Source organism: Alternaria conjuncta (assembly GCF_024043145.1).
Source record: "Alternaria conjuncta strain BMP 0040 chromosome Unknown scaffold_27, whole genome shotgun sequence".
Classification (NCBI taxonomy): domain Eukaryota; kingdom Fungi; phylum Ascomycota; class Dothideomycetes; order Pleosporales; family Pleosporaceae; genus Alternaria; species Alternaria conjuncta.
In genome coordinates this window covers 204,848-220,460 of record NW_026250116.1, presented here as the reverse complement: position 1 = coordinate 220,460, position 15,613 = coordinate 204,848, and the positions used below count along the sequence as shown (strand labels likewise).

The window sequence follows — 15,613 nt, the reverse complement described above, 5'->3', positions numbered from 1 at the left end:
GTGCAAGATGAAGTGTAGGTAAGCACTTCTTATGGTTCAGAGAAGTTGAATTGTCGGAAAGGTGAGGCTCCAGTAAACGAGGAGCCAGGTGGTATAGTGAAGGGACTAACACCGGAACCTGCTGAGACGGCATCTGGAGAGGGTAGAAGGCTTTGACCAGAATCGAGACTGGCCCTGTGTATGGAAAGGCGGCGAGCCACTATGCACTATCAGCCAACATCATCAAGATTCATGACGAAACATGCTGATGAGGGCGTCAAGGATTAGTTGTAGGTGGAGTTTTGCCTACTACTTTGTGGTGTTCCGCTGCTAGAGTTGCTATCACTGGGCGTCGCTGGTTCCAGGCTGAGCTGGGCGCGGAGCGTCATGATCCATTCGTGCTGGAGCAGCTCGACCGCACTGGCTCGCTTGTTCGGGTCGCGGTCGAAACATTTCTTGAGGAAGTCGATACCAGTGTCGCTGAGTTGCTCCTTGGATGGTAGCTGCGGTGGGTCACCCTGGGCAATGTGGTACATGATGGCCCATTCGTTGTCCATGGAAGCCCAAGGGCGGCGACCTGTAGCCATCTCCAGAATCACGCAGCCCAATGACCATATATCGACAGCGCCGTGACGACCTGTGCTTCCACCTCGAATGACTTCAGGGGACATGTACATCGGGGTTCCGGTCATAGAGCGTTGGCGGCCCTGGCGTGTAGCGTTGTGTTCTGCAGCGAGGGTTCGACCTTGGCGAGCGATGAGTTTGGCGGCGCCGAAGTCGACAAATTTGATGACTCCGTTGTGGTCGAGCAGGATGTCTGGGTTTAGTTAGCGAGGGTGAATCATGATAAAGCTCAGAAGCCAACTTACTCTCGGGCTTGATGTCGCGGTGCACAACACCGGCGTCGTGTAGGTAGGCGAGACCCTCCAACATCTGAAGCGCGTAAACCATTATGACGGTCTCGTCTTCGATACGTCCATGTTCAAGCAGTCCGGCAAGCGAACCACCAGAGCAGTATTCCATGAAGATGTACACCTTGTCGCGATGTGGTTCGATACCGTAATAAGACACAATGTTGGGATGATCGAGCACTTGAAGCACACCCATCTCGTCTCTGATCTGAGCGACAATCGTAGGAATGAGCTGTGGATCTTGGAGACGAATTTCTTTGACGGCCATGAGGTGGTTGGAGTCGAGGTTCATAGCTGCATAGACGGATCCAAATGTACCTCCGCCGACAAACTGGCCCTGTTGCCATCGGAGTGTGACGTTTGTCGCAGACGAAGACAGGTAGGTCAGCGCTCGGTCGGCTTCATTAGAGTCCTCCAGCACCCGACCAAGAGCCTGGCGTTCGGCTTCCTTATCTTTGCGGAACGTGTCAATCTCTTCGAGCCTCTGCATCCACTGTTGTTGAGTCATCTCAATGGACTCATCGTCATCCTTTGCGTTCTTCGGATCGAGCAGACTCTTTCCAGCAATAGCGTTGAGGCGCTGTCGCTCGGCCTGAGCTGCGATGGTCGATCTCGCGCCCATGATGTCGAAGTGGGAGATAAGGACGGACATGCAGCCAGCTACCTTCAGTCGCAGCTGAGAGTATTCCTCGTCGCTGATGGAGAGGATGTTTTGACCGCGGGTCATCATCATTGCGAACTCCAAAGCGACGACAGCCCATCTGAACGTCTTTCGATCCGAAGCAATGCAGTCGTCGCAGATGAAGCTGACCCAGTCGAGTGCCAGCCTGGTTAGCTTGATGTTGTTCATGGCCCTCCGGTTGTAGTCCATGTAGAGGACGGAACGTTGACCGAATTCTGTCGCGAAAGCGAAGCAAGTCTGGATGAGATCCTGGCAGTCAAGGCCAACTGTTTGCCTACGGACAATCTCGACACTGTCCATGATGGTGTTGGACAGCTTGTATGCCGTCTTCTTGATCTTCTGCAGTTCTGCGTTGACACGGGGAAGGTTGGCGCGCTGATCGATAAGGGTGGTGAGCTCCATGCCTATCGACGAAAGGAATGATAGATTCGCGTTTGCGAGGCGTTGTTGTGAGCCATCCGCGACAAGCCTCAACCGACCAGGCTTGAGGTCGAGATGGGGCTCGATGATGTTGGCTGACATCTTCTTGCCGGGCCAGTACAGGGGCTGTTCTGGTCGGATGATCAATACGTATGGGTTGGAGGGGTCCTCTGGAGCTTCTTCTGCGTGGTAGCAGGTTGTCAGAAGCGACTGGATGTCGTTCGGTCGGTCGAGAGCCGTCGGTGATGCAACGATGTATATGCCAGTGTTGTTTCCCCCAGTGGTCTCGACGAGGAAATGGCCAGTGGCGACGAGAGCTTCGTACAGTTCCTGGAGCTGCTCCTCGTCTAGGTCAATGTTGTTGATGTTGAACTCGGTGCAGTTCTCGAACCGCTGCGTGAGAATCCTGGAGAAACGGAACAGCTTACGCTGCCGGACACGGACAGAGTCGAGGATCTGCTTGTATCTCTTCTCCATCTCAGAGCCAGTGAGCTCGTCTGGCCGACGCTGCAGCTCTCGTTCAAAGTGAGCGCTGAGACGGGTGAGCGACTTAGATGTAAGCACACTGAACTGTTCCGCAGTCTCGACGTCGCCGCCCTGGAGCTGTCGACCGAGCTTGTTGCAAAAGTCCCACTCCTGTTCGAGGATTTCGGCCTCCTTGAAGGTGTTCTTGTTGGCGGCCAACTTCCAGTTGAGCATCTTGAAGTAGAACTTGAGGGCGTCTAGCACGACGGTGTCGAAGTTCTCTTCGATGCACGGAGGCAGATCCCAGCCAGGCTCCGGCCGGGAGATGACCATGTAGCTCTCCTTGACCTGGCCAGCCATGGCCAGCAGGATCTGGAACTGCGCAATCATCTGCTCGGCCATCATGACGCCCTGTTGTGACGGGTCCTTGATCTTCTTGGCGTACGAGAGGCGGACGCGGATGATCTCCTGGAGGAGACGCGAGGGGAAGTTGATGAGAGTCAGCAGCTCTTCGATGTAGGGCGGAAGATGTCTCTCGGCAAAGCCTTCGGCGTTGGCGATGAGGGTGGCCTTGGCCTTCTGGATGACCTTCTCGAGCGGGGCCAGCAGGTTGGTGTCGCCCTGCAGGGACTTGAGGCCATCCTCCTTGAGTATCCGGTCAATAAACGAAGAGTCGTCGGTGAGATGGTGGTCCTGGGACGAGCGCGGGCGGGGCTTGGTGAAGTCGAGCTCCTCGTTGCCGACCCATTTCTTAAGGATGGACATTTCGGTGTTGATGAGGGCGATGGTGTTGTGCCAGGCAATGACGGCGTCGCAGGCGTCCTTGTAGGGCTGCGAGGCGGCGCGGGGATAGGCAGCCTCGAGGGCCTGGCGCGTGGGGTAGACGCTCTCGACCTTTTCGATCTTCTTGACGATGTCCTCGACCTGCTGGGCGGCTGTCTGGCCCGCCTCAGCCTCGCCGCCGACTTCAAACGAGATGATGCTCTCGAGGTTGGCGCGGATCTTGCTGCGGGTGTCGTCGACGATGCGACGCTGGGCCTGCAGCGAGCGGCCGCAGACCTTGGCGCGGATGCCCATCCAGATCTCGGCCTTCATGGTGCTGTCGCCCTGCTGCTCGGTGCTACCGATGAGGCGCTTCTTCTCCTGCTTGACGACATCACCCGTGAGGACGCTGGCGAGCATGCTGTGCCACTCGAGGCGCTCGCGGTTGGCGGGGATCTTGAGCTCCTCGATCGAGGGCTGCATGTCGTCGTTGCCATAGTAGAGGAGCGTTTCCTGGTCGTAGGGGTCGTTCTCGACATACTCGGCGGTCGAGGGCGACTCGTCGTCTGTCTCGGAGTCGGTGCTGTAGCCCAGACTGGGGGTGCGCAGGGCCGGGTCGAAGAAGTCGTCCTGCTGGTCCTCCTGGCGGATGCGCTGGACGTAGGCCTTTTCCTGGGCGCGGTACTCGGCGTTGGGGTTGCGGCGGCTGCGCGTGGCCGAGTTGTTGCGCGGGCGGTGGGCGGACGAGTTCAGCGAGAACTGCTGGGGGCGGCGGGCGGGTGCGTATGCGCTGCTGATGGTGCGGCCGGGTGTTGGGCGGGCGGCTCTGGTGGTCGACGTGGGCGCGCTGCCCCCGTTGGGCGTCTGCGGCGGCAGGTCCGTCATGATGGCAGGCCCGCGAGAGCGCGAGGAGCTGGCGTTGCTGTTCCACGAGTACTGGGGCTCGCGCAGAGGCGCCACTTGGTCGCGGCTGCTGGTGGTCGTCGAGGGCTCGCCGGGCGACGTCGTCTCGTCCATCGAGTCGCCAGACGACCCCGAGGCGCTGCTCGTCAAGCCCGGGCGTTCGGGCGCATTGACTACGACGGGCTTGGTCGCGTCCGCCATGGCCATGTTGTTCAGCAGGACGTTGTGGGGAGCGGCTCTCGAAAAACGCACGCTGCCATGCCCGCTCATGTTGACGACGACGGCCGCCTTTGCCGTTGTGGGTAAGGATCAGCGCCGAAACAGGTTCGCGGGATGTTGTGGCGGTGCAGCACAGACAGGTGGTGAGATGAGGAAGAACACTGCACAGTTGCTGCCATTCATTGTACTACCTAACACACCTGCTGCCTGGTAGCTCCTTCCGCTGGTTCACAGGTAGCTTCCGCGCCTTCCACCCGGCTCGCAAACTCCCTAGCCTCTCACCTCTTAGCCTCCCAACTCTTTGCCATCCAAGACAGCAGCAATCTTGGAACTGCCATACAGCCTCCAGTCGCCACAAGCTCCGCGCTAGTCCTCCTAGCGCCATCCTTCCCTCACCAACATCCTCGAGGCTACCCCAGCGACCTCACCACCAATCTCGCTGCAGACCCAAATCGGCTGTCACTCCCGGGAGATCGATGCGTCCAGCTTCGGCCATCAGGGTCCATTCGGCGCCTTCCTCATTTTAAACTCACGATGTTTCCATTACCGCGTTCCCCTAGCACGTGTCTAGACTCCGCGACGTGACTACGGCATTATGTATAGCCGTTGGGATCGGCCACCTGCATCGCGTCGAGTATGACGCAGCATCAACGTCTGCTGTTTCACCAAACTGCTCGACAAAGCAATGCGTGTTTGCTTACGTCGGAGCAGCACACGCCTCCGCAGGCGCACCCATGCCAATGGACATTGCTCACAAAAGAAATATGCATCACCACGGCGCGTACGATGATGACGTCAACCACGCGTTCCACACATCTGGGAAATCACTCATCTCCGTCGAAGTTGTCTGAACAAATAATATTATCGTCCATCCTATAGGACTGTTCCGCTGCACACCCCTAGATATCCTTCCTGGCCAGCTTGCTCTTCTGTCTGATCTGCTTGCCCCACTTGTAAAGCACAAATGGAATCGGGATAAAGGCAATACCTAGGAAACCCAACAGACTACTCGCCCAGTTTATGCCCAACTTCTGGTACATGGCATTGGCGAACAGGGGGAATCCCGCACCGAATGAAGACCTCATCAGGTCGTTGCCTGCCAGTACACTAGCCACAGAGTCGGGGTAGGCATCCGACAGGTAAGGTAGGACGGCCTGGAACAGCGTGAAGGCAGCGATACCGAAGCATCCAGATCCGATAATGGGCACAATCCAGTGCACATCCGACCGCGAAGTCCATCCGAACCAGAAGAGACAGATTGGTACGAAGAAGCAGCCAACCATGGCAGGAATGAGACGCTTCTCTGGCGCGATGTTGCCATCGTCGTCGAACTGCTTCTCCAGGTAGTAGTAGTTCCACGCGAAGAGCACAATGACGGCGATAAATGTACCAACGAGGATACCCAGGAACGCAACACCCTCAAGGCCGAGGTTGAAACCGTAGAGTCCTGAGAACACAAGAGGGAACGACTCGAACCAGATATAGAGTAGACCGTAGATGAGTGCGATGTACAAGTTCAACAGGAACACGATGGGTTCCTTGAACATGAGGGTGATGGGCTTAAGAAGACTCATGTTGAGAACCTGAGGTAGTGTTAGCAATGATTGGATATCGTGAAGAAGGATTACTTACGTCCTTGCCTGACATCTCAGCAGACATGATATCCGGCTCGCATGTAAGACGATCGTCGCCAGTCAGTTTTTTGAGCCTGCGTGTCCTGCGGTGCAGAATGTTGGGCGCGCTTGTCTCTGGCAGGAGGAAGAACAAGAAGACCCAGCAGAAACCCGAGAGCCACATGATCTCCCACATGGTCCATCTCCAACCTTCAGCCATAACGGCGAAGCCACCCACAAGAGGACCGAGAACGGGACCGCACACAGCTCCGATTCCCCAGACTGCGAGACCGTACACTTGTTTCTTAGGTCGGTACATGTCGGCGATGGAGGCTCCTCCTGTTGCGAGCGCTGGCGAACCGAAGAATCCGGTCAAGAATCGGAAAGCGAGTAGCATGCCGAAGTTGACGGAGAGAGCAGTAGGGATCTGGAGAAGGACGAAGATGACTATTGGCTTCGGTTAGCATATCGTCTCGCCGTGGACGAACGGCTGCACTTACGAAGAGTAATGATGTAAACCCAGAGACGGCCAATCTGCGGAATCTCGCTCATGGGTGACCAGAGAAGAGGACCAAGACCGTATCCAGCAACGTACAGCGTCAGTCCCAAGGTCGCGGGGACCTGAGCAACGCCAAACTCTGCCATCACGCCCATGAGACCAGGCGTGTAAATGGCTGAACCGATGTATACCGAGAAGGTGAGGAAGCAAATCTCAAAGGTGACGAAGTACCTCTTTCCTCGCGACCAATTCTTTGGGTTCTACAGCGCCGTCAGTATAATCCAAAAATGTGAACATGGAGCAAGCATACCTGAGCATCATCCGGACCGTACCAATCAATAACATGAAGGTCCTTGCCCTTCTCAGGATCGACTCTCAAGCCACTGGCCTCGTTGACACCATTGCCCACAGTACGCGACGAAGTCTCCGATTCGCGTCCCTCCCGGTTCCTCACACCATGCGTCTGGGCGAGTTCATCAATCTCGTCCTTGTTCTCCGGCGCCTGCGTAGATCCATGGTAGGCGGCATACCCAGACTTTTCGTGGCTGACATACTTCTTCCAAATCTCGGGGTCTTTCTCTTCGGGATATTGAAGATATTTGTTGCGCGTCACAAGACGGACGATATGGCCAAAAGCCGAGTCGCGGATGAGATCAAACATGATGCTCACTCACGGGAAATGTGTTGGACAGAGCAGAGCAGGTGGGCTTTGAATAGAAAAAGACACAACTACTCCTACCGAAGCCGTGGCATCGAATACTTAAGTCCACTACACAACCGTGACATCATCGTCCCCATCACGCCCACCAGCTCGATCTAAGAAACCCTAAGGAAGCTTATCCGTCCGCCAGGCGCCGCAAAGGGCACCCACGGCCTCCGAAAACCCCCCTTGTAGTCACAACTGCCAAGGAATTCCGGCTCGAAAAGCTTAGCTTGACACAAGATCTGGACTGGTGATGGCATTTGTGCGCGAGGCTATCGAAAAGTCCATGACGCGCCGCATCGTTGAGATCGGCGCCAGGGCACTCAGATCGCGCGCACACACACGCGAAGGAGATCTGGCGTTTTACCTAATTCGCTCGGAATGCTGCGGATGGACTACGCGTGGTGTATTTGTGATGGAGTGAATGCGCTGGCGGACGGGCGAATGACGTGCCGGGTGAAAAATGTTTATCTATCATTTAGGTTTTGTTGTGATGTTCTGGACTGGATGTCGATGTGATGACGTCGATCGTGAAGAGGTTGCGGGAGGCTGGATGGGGCGAGTCGTGCGCGCTACTGTTCATGACTCGTCAATATGTGCGATCGAAAAACCCGTGGACTCCGGGACGTAGACTTGATGTCTCACTCACTAGGGCGCAACATCGAAATTGCATCAGAGTAGAAATGGATGAGCGTTACAATGGGTGACGAGCCCATTGAAGCAAGTAAGCAAAGCAGAGCACTTACGCCGTCAGTAGTCACCTCAATACCTATCTACTTTCATCCCCATCTCAGCCCTTATGTCAAATTCCCGAATCTTCTCCCTCTGTGCATCATCACACACCATTTCCCTTTCCGTATTCACCCAGTCCTGCCACGAGCCAAACGTGTCCAACCTTTCCTTGACACTAAGCCCATCATCTCGGGTCCTCATATCCATATCAGCGCCTGCCTGTCTCAGCACCGCAAAAGCCTTTACCCAGCACCTCGACACAGCGTAATGCAACGGCGTCCATCCATTCTCGTCTGCGTGGTTTACGTCCGCGCCGTGGTCGATCAGCGCCTGTGCGATGTAGGGATTTGAACACAGGCATAGGGGTGTCCGTGCCTTGCTGTCTTCAGAGTGTGGTGAGACGCCTTTGGATAAGAGGACTTTAGTAGACTCTAGATTGTGAAACTAAGATGCGAGATGCAGTGGTTTGCGGCCGCTCCCATCGCGAGCTGTGATATCGGTGTCTGCATGCTTGAGCAGGTCGAGTGATGGACTACTTTCCCTGTCTGCACAGCGATCCATGTGTAGCGTTCGTTTGAGAGCGATGTGGACAGGGCGGTCGCCGGTGTTTTGGCAGATGACGTTTGGGTCTGCGCCGTAGGAGAGCAAGGTGGGAACGACGGTGGGGGTATCTGCCATGCACGCGAGTGCTAGGGGTGTGTATCCCCCATGATCTTCCACATTGATGATGTCGTTGCAGGATACTCCTAAGATGGATTCCACAATACGGTTCATACTTGCCTGTGCTGCGTAATGCAAGGCAAGTCGTCCTTTGTCGGTCGTACGTTGTCGAACAGAGGCACGTCGTACCCGTAAGAAGAAAGCTGCACGCTCATGGCCTTCTACTATGGCAGCGATCAAAGGTGTGTGACCTGCATCGTCTACAGCGTTGATGTTCAGTGGCTCCTCATCGGCTAGGTTCATGTCAAGGAGAAACCTGAGCACTCCGACTTGCCCACAGGCAGCGGCAATATGCAAAGCTCCCTGGTTCTTCTCGTTGACAGCAGAAACGTCTGCGCAGCGCGTAACCAGAAAGTTGACCAGCTCCGCATTCATGCCGCACGCTAGAAGAAGAGGTGACATGCCGTCGTTGTTCTTCGCGTTAATGTCGGCGCCTTTCCGTCTTAGTGCGTCAATGAGCTCTTTTTGATTGTATTGGACGGCAACGTGCATCGCAGTAGACCCATCGTCAGCCTTGTCGTCGTTCACATCAGATATGGAATCCAGCATCCGGAACGCTAGGCTTTTGGCAACGTCAGCACTCCCACCATCGAACGCGCTTACTACACTCAGAAAGGCAGAAGACTGAGCGTCCGGTCCTTTCATTACCTTACATCGCCCACTTGCGAGCAAAAGATCGACGACAGGCATCTTGTCTGGACGGTCGTTTTCGAATCCCAAGATGGCACGATGTAGAGGTGTGACCCTCTTTTCTATGGTGGGATTTTGCGAGAGCTTAGCCGGATCAGCACCAAATTCTAGAAGGACTTCGACGAGTTCCAGGTTGCACGCCAGCCCGCCGACTGCGACGTGGAGTGGTGTGTAACCCATGAACCCGAAGATATTTGGATCGGCTCCGAGTCTGAGTAGCTCTGCAGTTATACCGACATCCCTCTTGGCTAGTGCAGCATATAGCATATTGCAGATGGCTTTTGGCCTGACGAGCTCTCCGCCTTGATCTAAGACCCATTTGACCCAACCCAGGTTCTCCCCGTCGGTGGAATGGGGATCGATTTCTTGGTACATGATAGAAACGGCCTTCATCACTGGTATCAGTTCTACCTTGGATTGCGCAGTGGCCATTTGGAGTGCGATAGTATCCTTTGGGTAGTCGGGTCCACCAATGGCTTCTAACAGGATCTTGGCAGTAGCGAGATGGCCTTTCGTCATGGTCATATCCAGGATCGTGTCACCATCTGCCCATTCGACTTCGAAATCTGGTTTGTAATCTGCTCCGTGCGATAGCAGGACCTGTAGCACTTCTGCATGTCCTTGTAATGCAGCAAACATTGCCGGGGTAAAGGATTCTGGATCCAGACTGAGTGCATTAATGTCTGCACCATTCTCGATCAATAGTTGTACGGCTTCCAATCGGCCATTCATGCTGGCGAGTGATAAGGCGGCTGCTGATATCAGTTGCTGTTCAAAAAGTCGTGAAGGCTACATGAACTTACTGAGACCCTCCACACTACGGTCGTCCACCCTCGCGCCTGCCTCCAACAAGTAACGAACGACTTCATGCCGTCCGTACTCCGCCGCCCACATCAGGACGGTGCAACCATTTTCACTTCTTTCGTGCAAATCTGCTCCTTTGGCGAGAAGTAATTTGACAATTGCCATATGTCCATGCCTTGCAGCCAGTAGCAAAGGCGTCCTCTCATCCGCGCAGGTCTTACTGACCTCTACTCCCTTACCGATCAGGAAGTCAGCCCCATGTATCATGCCGTTCGATGCAGCGAAATGTAACGCGTTAGCATCCCCTGTCCCAACAGCTTCCAAGCTGGCGCCATGGTCCAGGAGAATGTGGATGATTTGGGGTGCTCGATCTTTTTGCATGACGGCGTGATGGACCGGAGGAAAGCCGTCGAACGGGCGGGTCACATCCGCGCCTCTTTCTAGCAATAGCGTGATTATGGCGATGTGTTGCTTCCATATTGCGAGTATCAGTGGTGATTCTCCCTCGTCTGTTCCACGTTCGACGTTTGCACCGTCGTCCAGCATCTTCTTCACGCCATCTAAGTCCCCGCCTTTTATCGCATCATGGAATTCATCATAATCCAATAACCAAGGCCGGCTTTCCCTGGGTTCGTCCGTTCCTCCGTTGCGCTCGGTTTCCTCTGTCACCGCTATAGTCGGTACGGGGGTGCCATCTTGCGATCCCGGGATGCTCAGAACATCGAGGTCGTGCTCTACTATTTCGAATCCGTCATCGGAACTGTGCGAGGTTTCATGCGCAATGTCAACCCTCGGTGATGGAGCTGTCGCGCTCATGTTGGGTATGGAAGGCACGTTTGGAATTAGTGCAACGACCTCGAGCGTTGTCCGACCGGAGAAGATAATGTTCCAATAAACGCGCCGAATAGCTCTTGTCAAGAGTTTAGAAAGTACGAGTCGAGGTGCGACGTTATCGTTGTGCGTGTATGATCTGGCGGCATTATCACCCTCAAGCTGAACTTATCAGCTGCTAGGCAACACTGCCCATCGGGCGCAAGGCAAGAAGCGTGGCCACGCTAATGCTGCACAGTCAGATTGGTCAAGCAGCCTGGCGGGCGCAAGAGAGGGGTAGTGTGGCGCATGGCATGCAGTGCAGGAAACTTCATCATTGTTGATTTTGAAATTTTATTCATCTGAACGCACGATACCTAGATAACAGAAAGAGCAGTCCCGATGTTGATCGATCGGTTTAGGCACTGGCGCTTGCTGAGAAGGGACTAGTCGTCCTTCTCCAGCCATTGTTTACACGCCTCGTAAACCTTAGGGAAGGCGTCGTCAAGAGCCAGAAGCTTCTTGAACTTGTCCTCGCTTATGCACTTGACGAAGTGTAGCATCGACACAAGGATGAAGTCGGCATACGAGACTGCTCACAAGTTAGAATATATGAAGCCGACATGATCCAGCCAGCGCATTGTCACTTACCAGTCTGACCCAGGAAGTAAGGCCCACCGTTCTTCCTCAGTAGAGCGCCCGCCTCCTTCGCCGGTGCCTTAGCCGCCTCCCAACACTCTTCTGCGTTGGCATCCTTTTCTACTTGTTCGAGCGGCTTCCCGAACATCTTCTCTCTAGTCTCATTGAAGTAATCTGCACTCGGCTTGTTCAGCAGCACAACTGGTACCTGAGGAATGAGTAGTGGCCTCAGTGGGCCAGCTATCTTGGCAATATGGTCCCTGATCTGCACAACGATGGGGTCATCGAGATGCAAAGACGGGGTTGGGTGTTGCTTCTCAAGCTCATAGGCAATGGGCCAAGAATCCATCTGATAGGTGCCGTTCGCATGCTTGATAGCGGGACTGGTGTACTCTGCGAAATAGCCTGGCGCATCCTTGGGGGTGGGTGGGATGCCGAGGGCTTTGAACTTGGGGGCCAGGTCAGGATATTCTACCCATTCGGTCGTGTAGTCGATCTTCTTGTAATTCAGTACCATGCGAGCTGCGCGCCTGTCAGAAGGATCAAGATAGCATTTGTGGTGTGGATGAACTCACTCTTCCACGGGTTCAATGACCATGAGGAACCACTCCTGCTAGGCAGATCGTACAGAACCACGTTTGACGACGACATGATGTTTTGGTCTCGATGATTGATAGTTAACAGCAAGATTGAGATAGACGCGATAAATATGAAGCTCTGAGACTGGTTGACATGACGCCCTTCGTGCCTTCTCCACAGTCATTTGTCATCTAGCGTCAGGTGGGGAGTACCTGAGGCTAGTCAGTCGCTCTCGCGCGCGGGCATCATCGTCAGAGTTACCATCCCCCTGCTCTTACGACGACGGATATGTCGCATGAGTAGCACAGGAGCATCAATATGCCTCCTACAACTCCGAGGATTGGTGGGTGCCCGCAAAGGTAAAAGCTGACAGTTTGGCAACCGCGGCCGGTTATGTGGGTACTCACTCCGCGACGCTTACAACAGCAACAACCACAACAACGTTGACATCGGCCTAAGCTTATCTCCGGCCTCGAAGAACTTCCACAACTGCATGGTCCAAGTCAGCTGCATTTCGCGACATACTGCAAGCTCCGAGCCTTGCGCTTCTACCCTCCCGCAGCTGCATCTTAGGCGAATGAGCGTTCCGGCCCCCCATACTTGTTCTTCGTGGCGTGCAACCACTTAGATATTACTGGACTAGAAACGCCTCGATACTTCGCTTGCAGTTAACAGCCTATCTAGCTAACAATAGGACTACCGATCGCTACACTCGTTGGTCTAGCGTGAGACTCAGCCTCCAGTTTGGGAAAATCCAGCCTACCAAGGATGAAGAGGGGTGGGCTGATGTAGTTCTCCGAACGCATGCTTCACGATAGGCGCATGGTAAGTCGTTGAAGTACTTTTTGTGCTTCTATTATTACAATTTAGTACTGGTTATCGTCCTTTTGTCGCTGGCAGTTCTCAACTTTGGACTTGCTTCGCCCACGCTGTGCAACGCCAAAGGCTTGCAGATGCGGCTGTTGTGGCCCCCAAACTTTCAGCCCCCAATATGGTCGTCGCGCGGAAACCCGCCCGGGAGACAGCGATAAGAGCGCCATGTGCGCTCCAGAGGATTCTGCATTTTCTCCACTTCAGATAATCACTCTTACTACTTTACCTGGCAAGTCTTGCAGGACTACTGAGGAATCCCTTTCACATACCAGTATACCCGGGGAATGCAACCACAGTGTCGGTACTTTCGCCATCGCTAAAGAATGCGCGTAACGCCTCGCTCGCTCGCTACCTAGTTTGCTATCTTCGCCCAAGACACCTGCAGCCTGCCGTCTGACGGCACACGAGGTTCCAAGCCACGCAAAGTCATCTCTACAGTTGTAGATTTGACAGAGCACAAACACACCACCCCGTCGAACGAAGACAAAAGAATAAGAACCATGGATCGCAACCGCACAGTCAGTGGGGGGCACTCCGACAATGCGCCATTGATCAGCTCCGCCGAACCACTCAGCTACGACAGTGGTGATGTAGCGATGCAGCATGTCGACGACGCATCATACTCGCCATCCAACTCACCAATGCACACACCATCCATGGTCCAGTCTCCAGAGATCATAGAGTCCAAGGGCGGATTCTACGCCAGCGTAGGCAGCCCCAGCTCCACCTTCGATGTTGAAGACGGGACTCATCACCACAAACACCACCACCACGTCAAGCGATTCGACCAAAGAGAGGCACGGAAGACACTCCTCAAGACAGGTGCGATGAAACTCCTCGTAACGCTGTTCTTCAGCGCAGTGATGTGTGTTACACTCAAATGTTGGGAAGGATGGCGCCGCCCCGTCGTTCTCTCCAAGATCGATATCCGAATCTTCAACTCGCTTACTCTCGGTCTCTCGCTGTGTCTGGGTTTGAACATCTTGGCCTCGTTAAAGCACTATGCATCAGTGTTCAGATGGTCATTTCTCACTAGACATTACGTTAGTCTAGAAGTATTCGACCTGATCCTACACCTGAGTTCGCTTGCCAAGGTTACGAAACTGATGATCCTGTCGTCACCTGGCTTCCGGCGTCAGAAATGGCTGCGCAAATTCCGAATGTTCAAGGATGTTAGAGACGATGAGACGAAGTGGATGTGGCTAGCGTGTCTGGCATGGCTGGTTCTCAATATCGGCTCTCAGATCCTAGTGGCACTGCTGAGTCTGTTCTGGCCGATGGAGAACTCGGAGATACCACTCTTGTCATACGGGAATGTCACTGTAGCCGATCTGAACGATTGGTACGTCGACAACCCGCCGCGCGAGATCGACCCCGAAATCAGTCTCATCAACGAGACTTCGCTGGAAGCGGCGTGGATGTACGGCATGGAAGCCATGGCATACCCCGAATTCAATCTTACCGACAATATGGACGACATGATTACCGATCTATCCGGCATACCAGGCACACCCATCTACCGCGGCAACGGCGCATGGCACTACCGCTTCTTCAACCGCGACCCAGCCCACCAATGGGTCAACTACCTCGCCAGCTCCCGCAACATCACAGCCCACGCATCATGCGAACAACTCGAAGTCAAGGACGGCAAAGTGCACGACGTACCCGACGAATCCCTCTACATCATGGCTCGACACCAAGGCGACGATGACTACGTTAAGTGGGAAGTCACTGAACAAGCCGGCGGCTCCGTAACCTGGATGGCCTCTGTTCCCGAAAACTGCGGGCCAAGATGTACGAACTTCACCGTCATGCAACTCCCCGAGTCGGACAACAAAAAGCACGCGCGCGTGACCGCCGCCTCCCTCTTCCTCTGCAACAACACACTCGGTAACGTAACCGCGATTAACGCCCCCAACGACATCGATCCCCGCGACCCCGCCGACTTCAGGGCAGTCTGGGGCTCCGATATCTTCGCTCGCACAGCTGCTGGTGCCATGGGCTGGACAGGTATACCATGGAACGGTTGGTTCGATCGCCAAACCCGGTCCTACAGTCAAGGCACCAAATGGTCGCCCGCACACAACATCGCAAAAAACGAAGTCGAAGACCTCCTCATGCGCTTTACCATCGGCGCTGTCGCTGCCTTCGATGACCATGGCATTCGCTACAACGTCACGCACCAAACCGTCGTCCCATCGCAAGGCCAGCAACTCGACGTAGACTGGTCCTACGTTTTTAGCATCCTAGGCGGCATCTGCTTCATCCAATTTCTCGCTCTCTGCCTCTTAGGCCTCTTCGCCAACCGCACGATTGTCCGCGACGAGAGCTTTTTTAGTATGGCCATGCTGTTGAACCCTGTTGTTAGTCGTATTGGTGGCGATGCGGCGATGGTTATGAGTGGGGATGAGATTAAGGCAGCGAGGGCGCTGCGGTTCAAGAAAATCAAGTATGATTACCATGAGGGGGAAAAGGGGGAGCCGAACAAGGTTGCCATTTTCTTTGAGGGTGAGGATCGCAGGGAGAGTCGGAAGAGCTGGGCGGCGGGGAGTTATAGTTAGGGGACGGGTGTGGGCCGGGCGTTTTTGACCGTTTGTTCATGTAATGCAT

The 15,613-nt window shown here is 54.6% G+C and overlaps 5 protein-coding genes across 5 annotated transcripts; 1 reads left to right on the top strand and 4 right to left on the bottom strand.

The window, feature by feature from the left end:
- Positions 1-263: 263 nt before the first annotated feature.
- Positions 264-4,329, bottom strand: J4E85_010907 (uncharacterized protein; the record flags this gene model as incomplete). The annotated part of the gene is made up of 2 exons (XM_051475110.1): positions 264-796; positions 849-4,329. The coding sequence occupies 2 exons, from the start codon at positions 4,327-4,329 to the stop codon at positions 264-266; spliced, it is 4,014 nt and encodes a 1,337-aa protein (XP_051321136.1).
- Positions 4,330-5,240: 911 nt separating this feature from the next.
- J4E85_010906 (uncharacterized protein) lies at positions 5,241-7,114 on the bottom strand (the record flags this gene model as incomplete). The annotated part of the gene is made up of 4 exons (XM_051475109.1): positions 5,241-5,924; positions 5,974-6,401; positions 6,455-6,713; positions 6,764-7,114. The coding sequence occupies 4 exons, from the start codon at positions 7,112-7,114 to the stop codon at positions 5,241-5,243; spliced, it is 1,722 nt and encodes a 573-aa protein (XP_051321135.1).
- Positions 7,115-8,332: 1,218 nt separating this feature from the next.
- Positions 8,333-10,918, bottom strand: J4E85_010905 (uncharacterized protein; the record flags this gene model as incomplete). Its single annotated transcript, XM_051475108.1, has 2 exons — positions 8,333-10,050; positions 10,102-10,918. The coding sequence occupies 2 exons, from the start codon at positions 10,916-10,918 to the stop codon at positions 8,333-8,335; spliced, it is 2,535 nt and encodes an 844-aa protein (XP_051321134.1).
- Positions 10,919-11,358: 440 nt separating this feature from the next.
- On the bottom strand, positions 11,359-12,202 carry J4E85_010904 (uncharacterized protein; the record flags this gene model as incomplete). Its single annotated transcript, XM_051475107.1, has 3 exons — positions 11,359-11,504; positions 11,564-12,073; positions 12,127-12,202. 3 exons carry the CDS (start codon positions 12,200-12,202, stop codon positions 11,359-11,361), a joined length of 732 nt encoding a protein of 243 aa, XP_051321133.1.
- Positions 12,203-13,503: 1,301 nt separating this feature from the next.
- Positions 13,504-15,564, top strand: J4E85_010903 (uncharacterized protein; the record flags this gene model as incomplete). The annotated part of the gene is made up of 1 exon (XM_051475106.1): positions 13,504-15,564. The coding sequence occupies one exon, from the start codon at positions 13,504-13,506 to the stop codon at positions 15,562-15,564; it is 2,061 nt and encodes a 686-aa protein (XP_051321132.1).
- Positions 15,565-15,613: the final 49 nt, after the last annotated feature.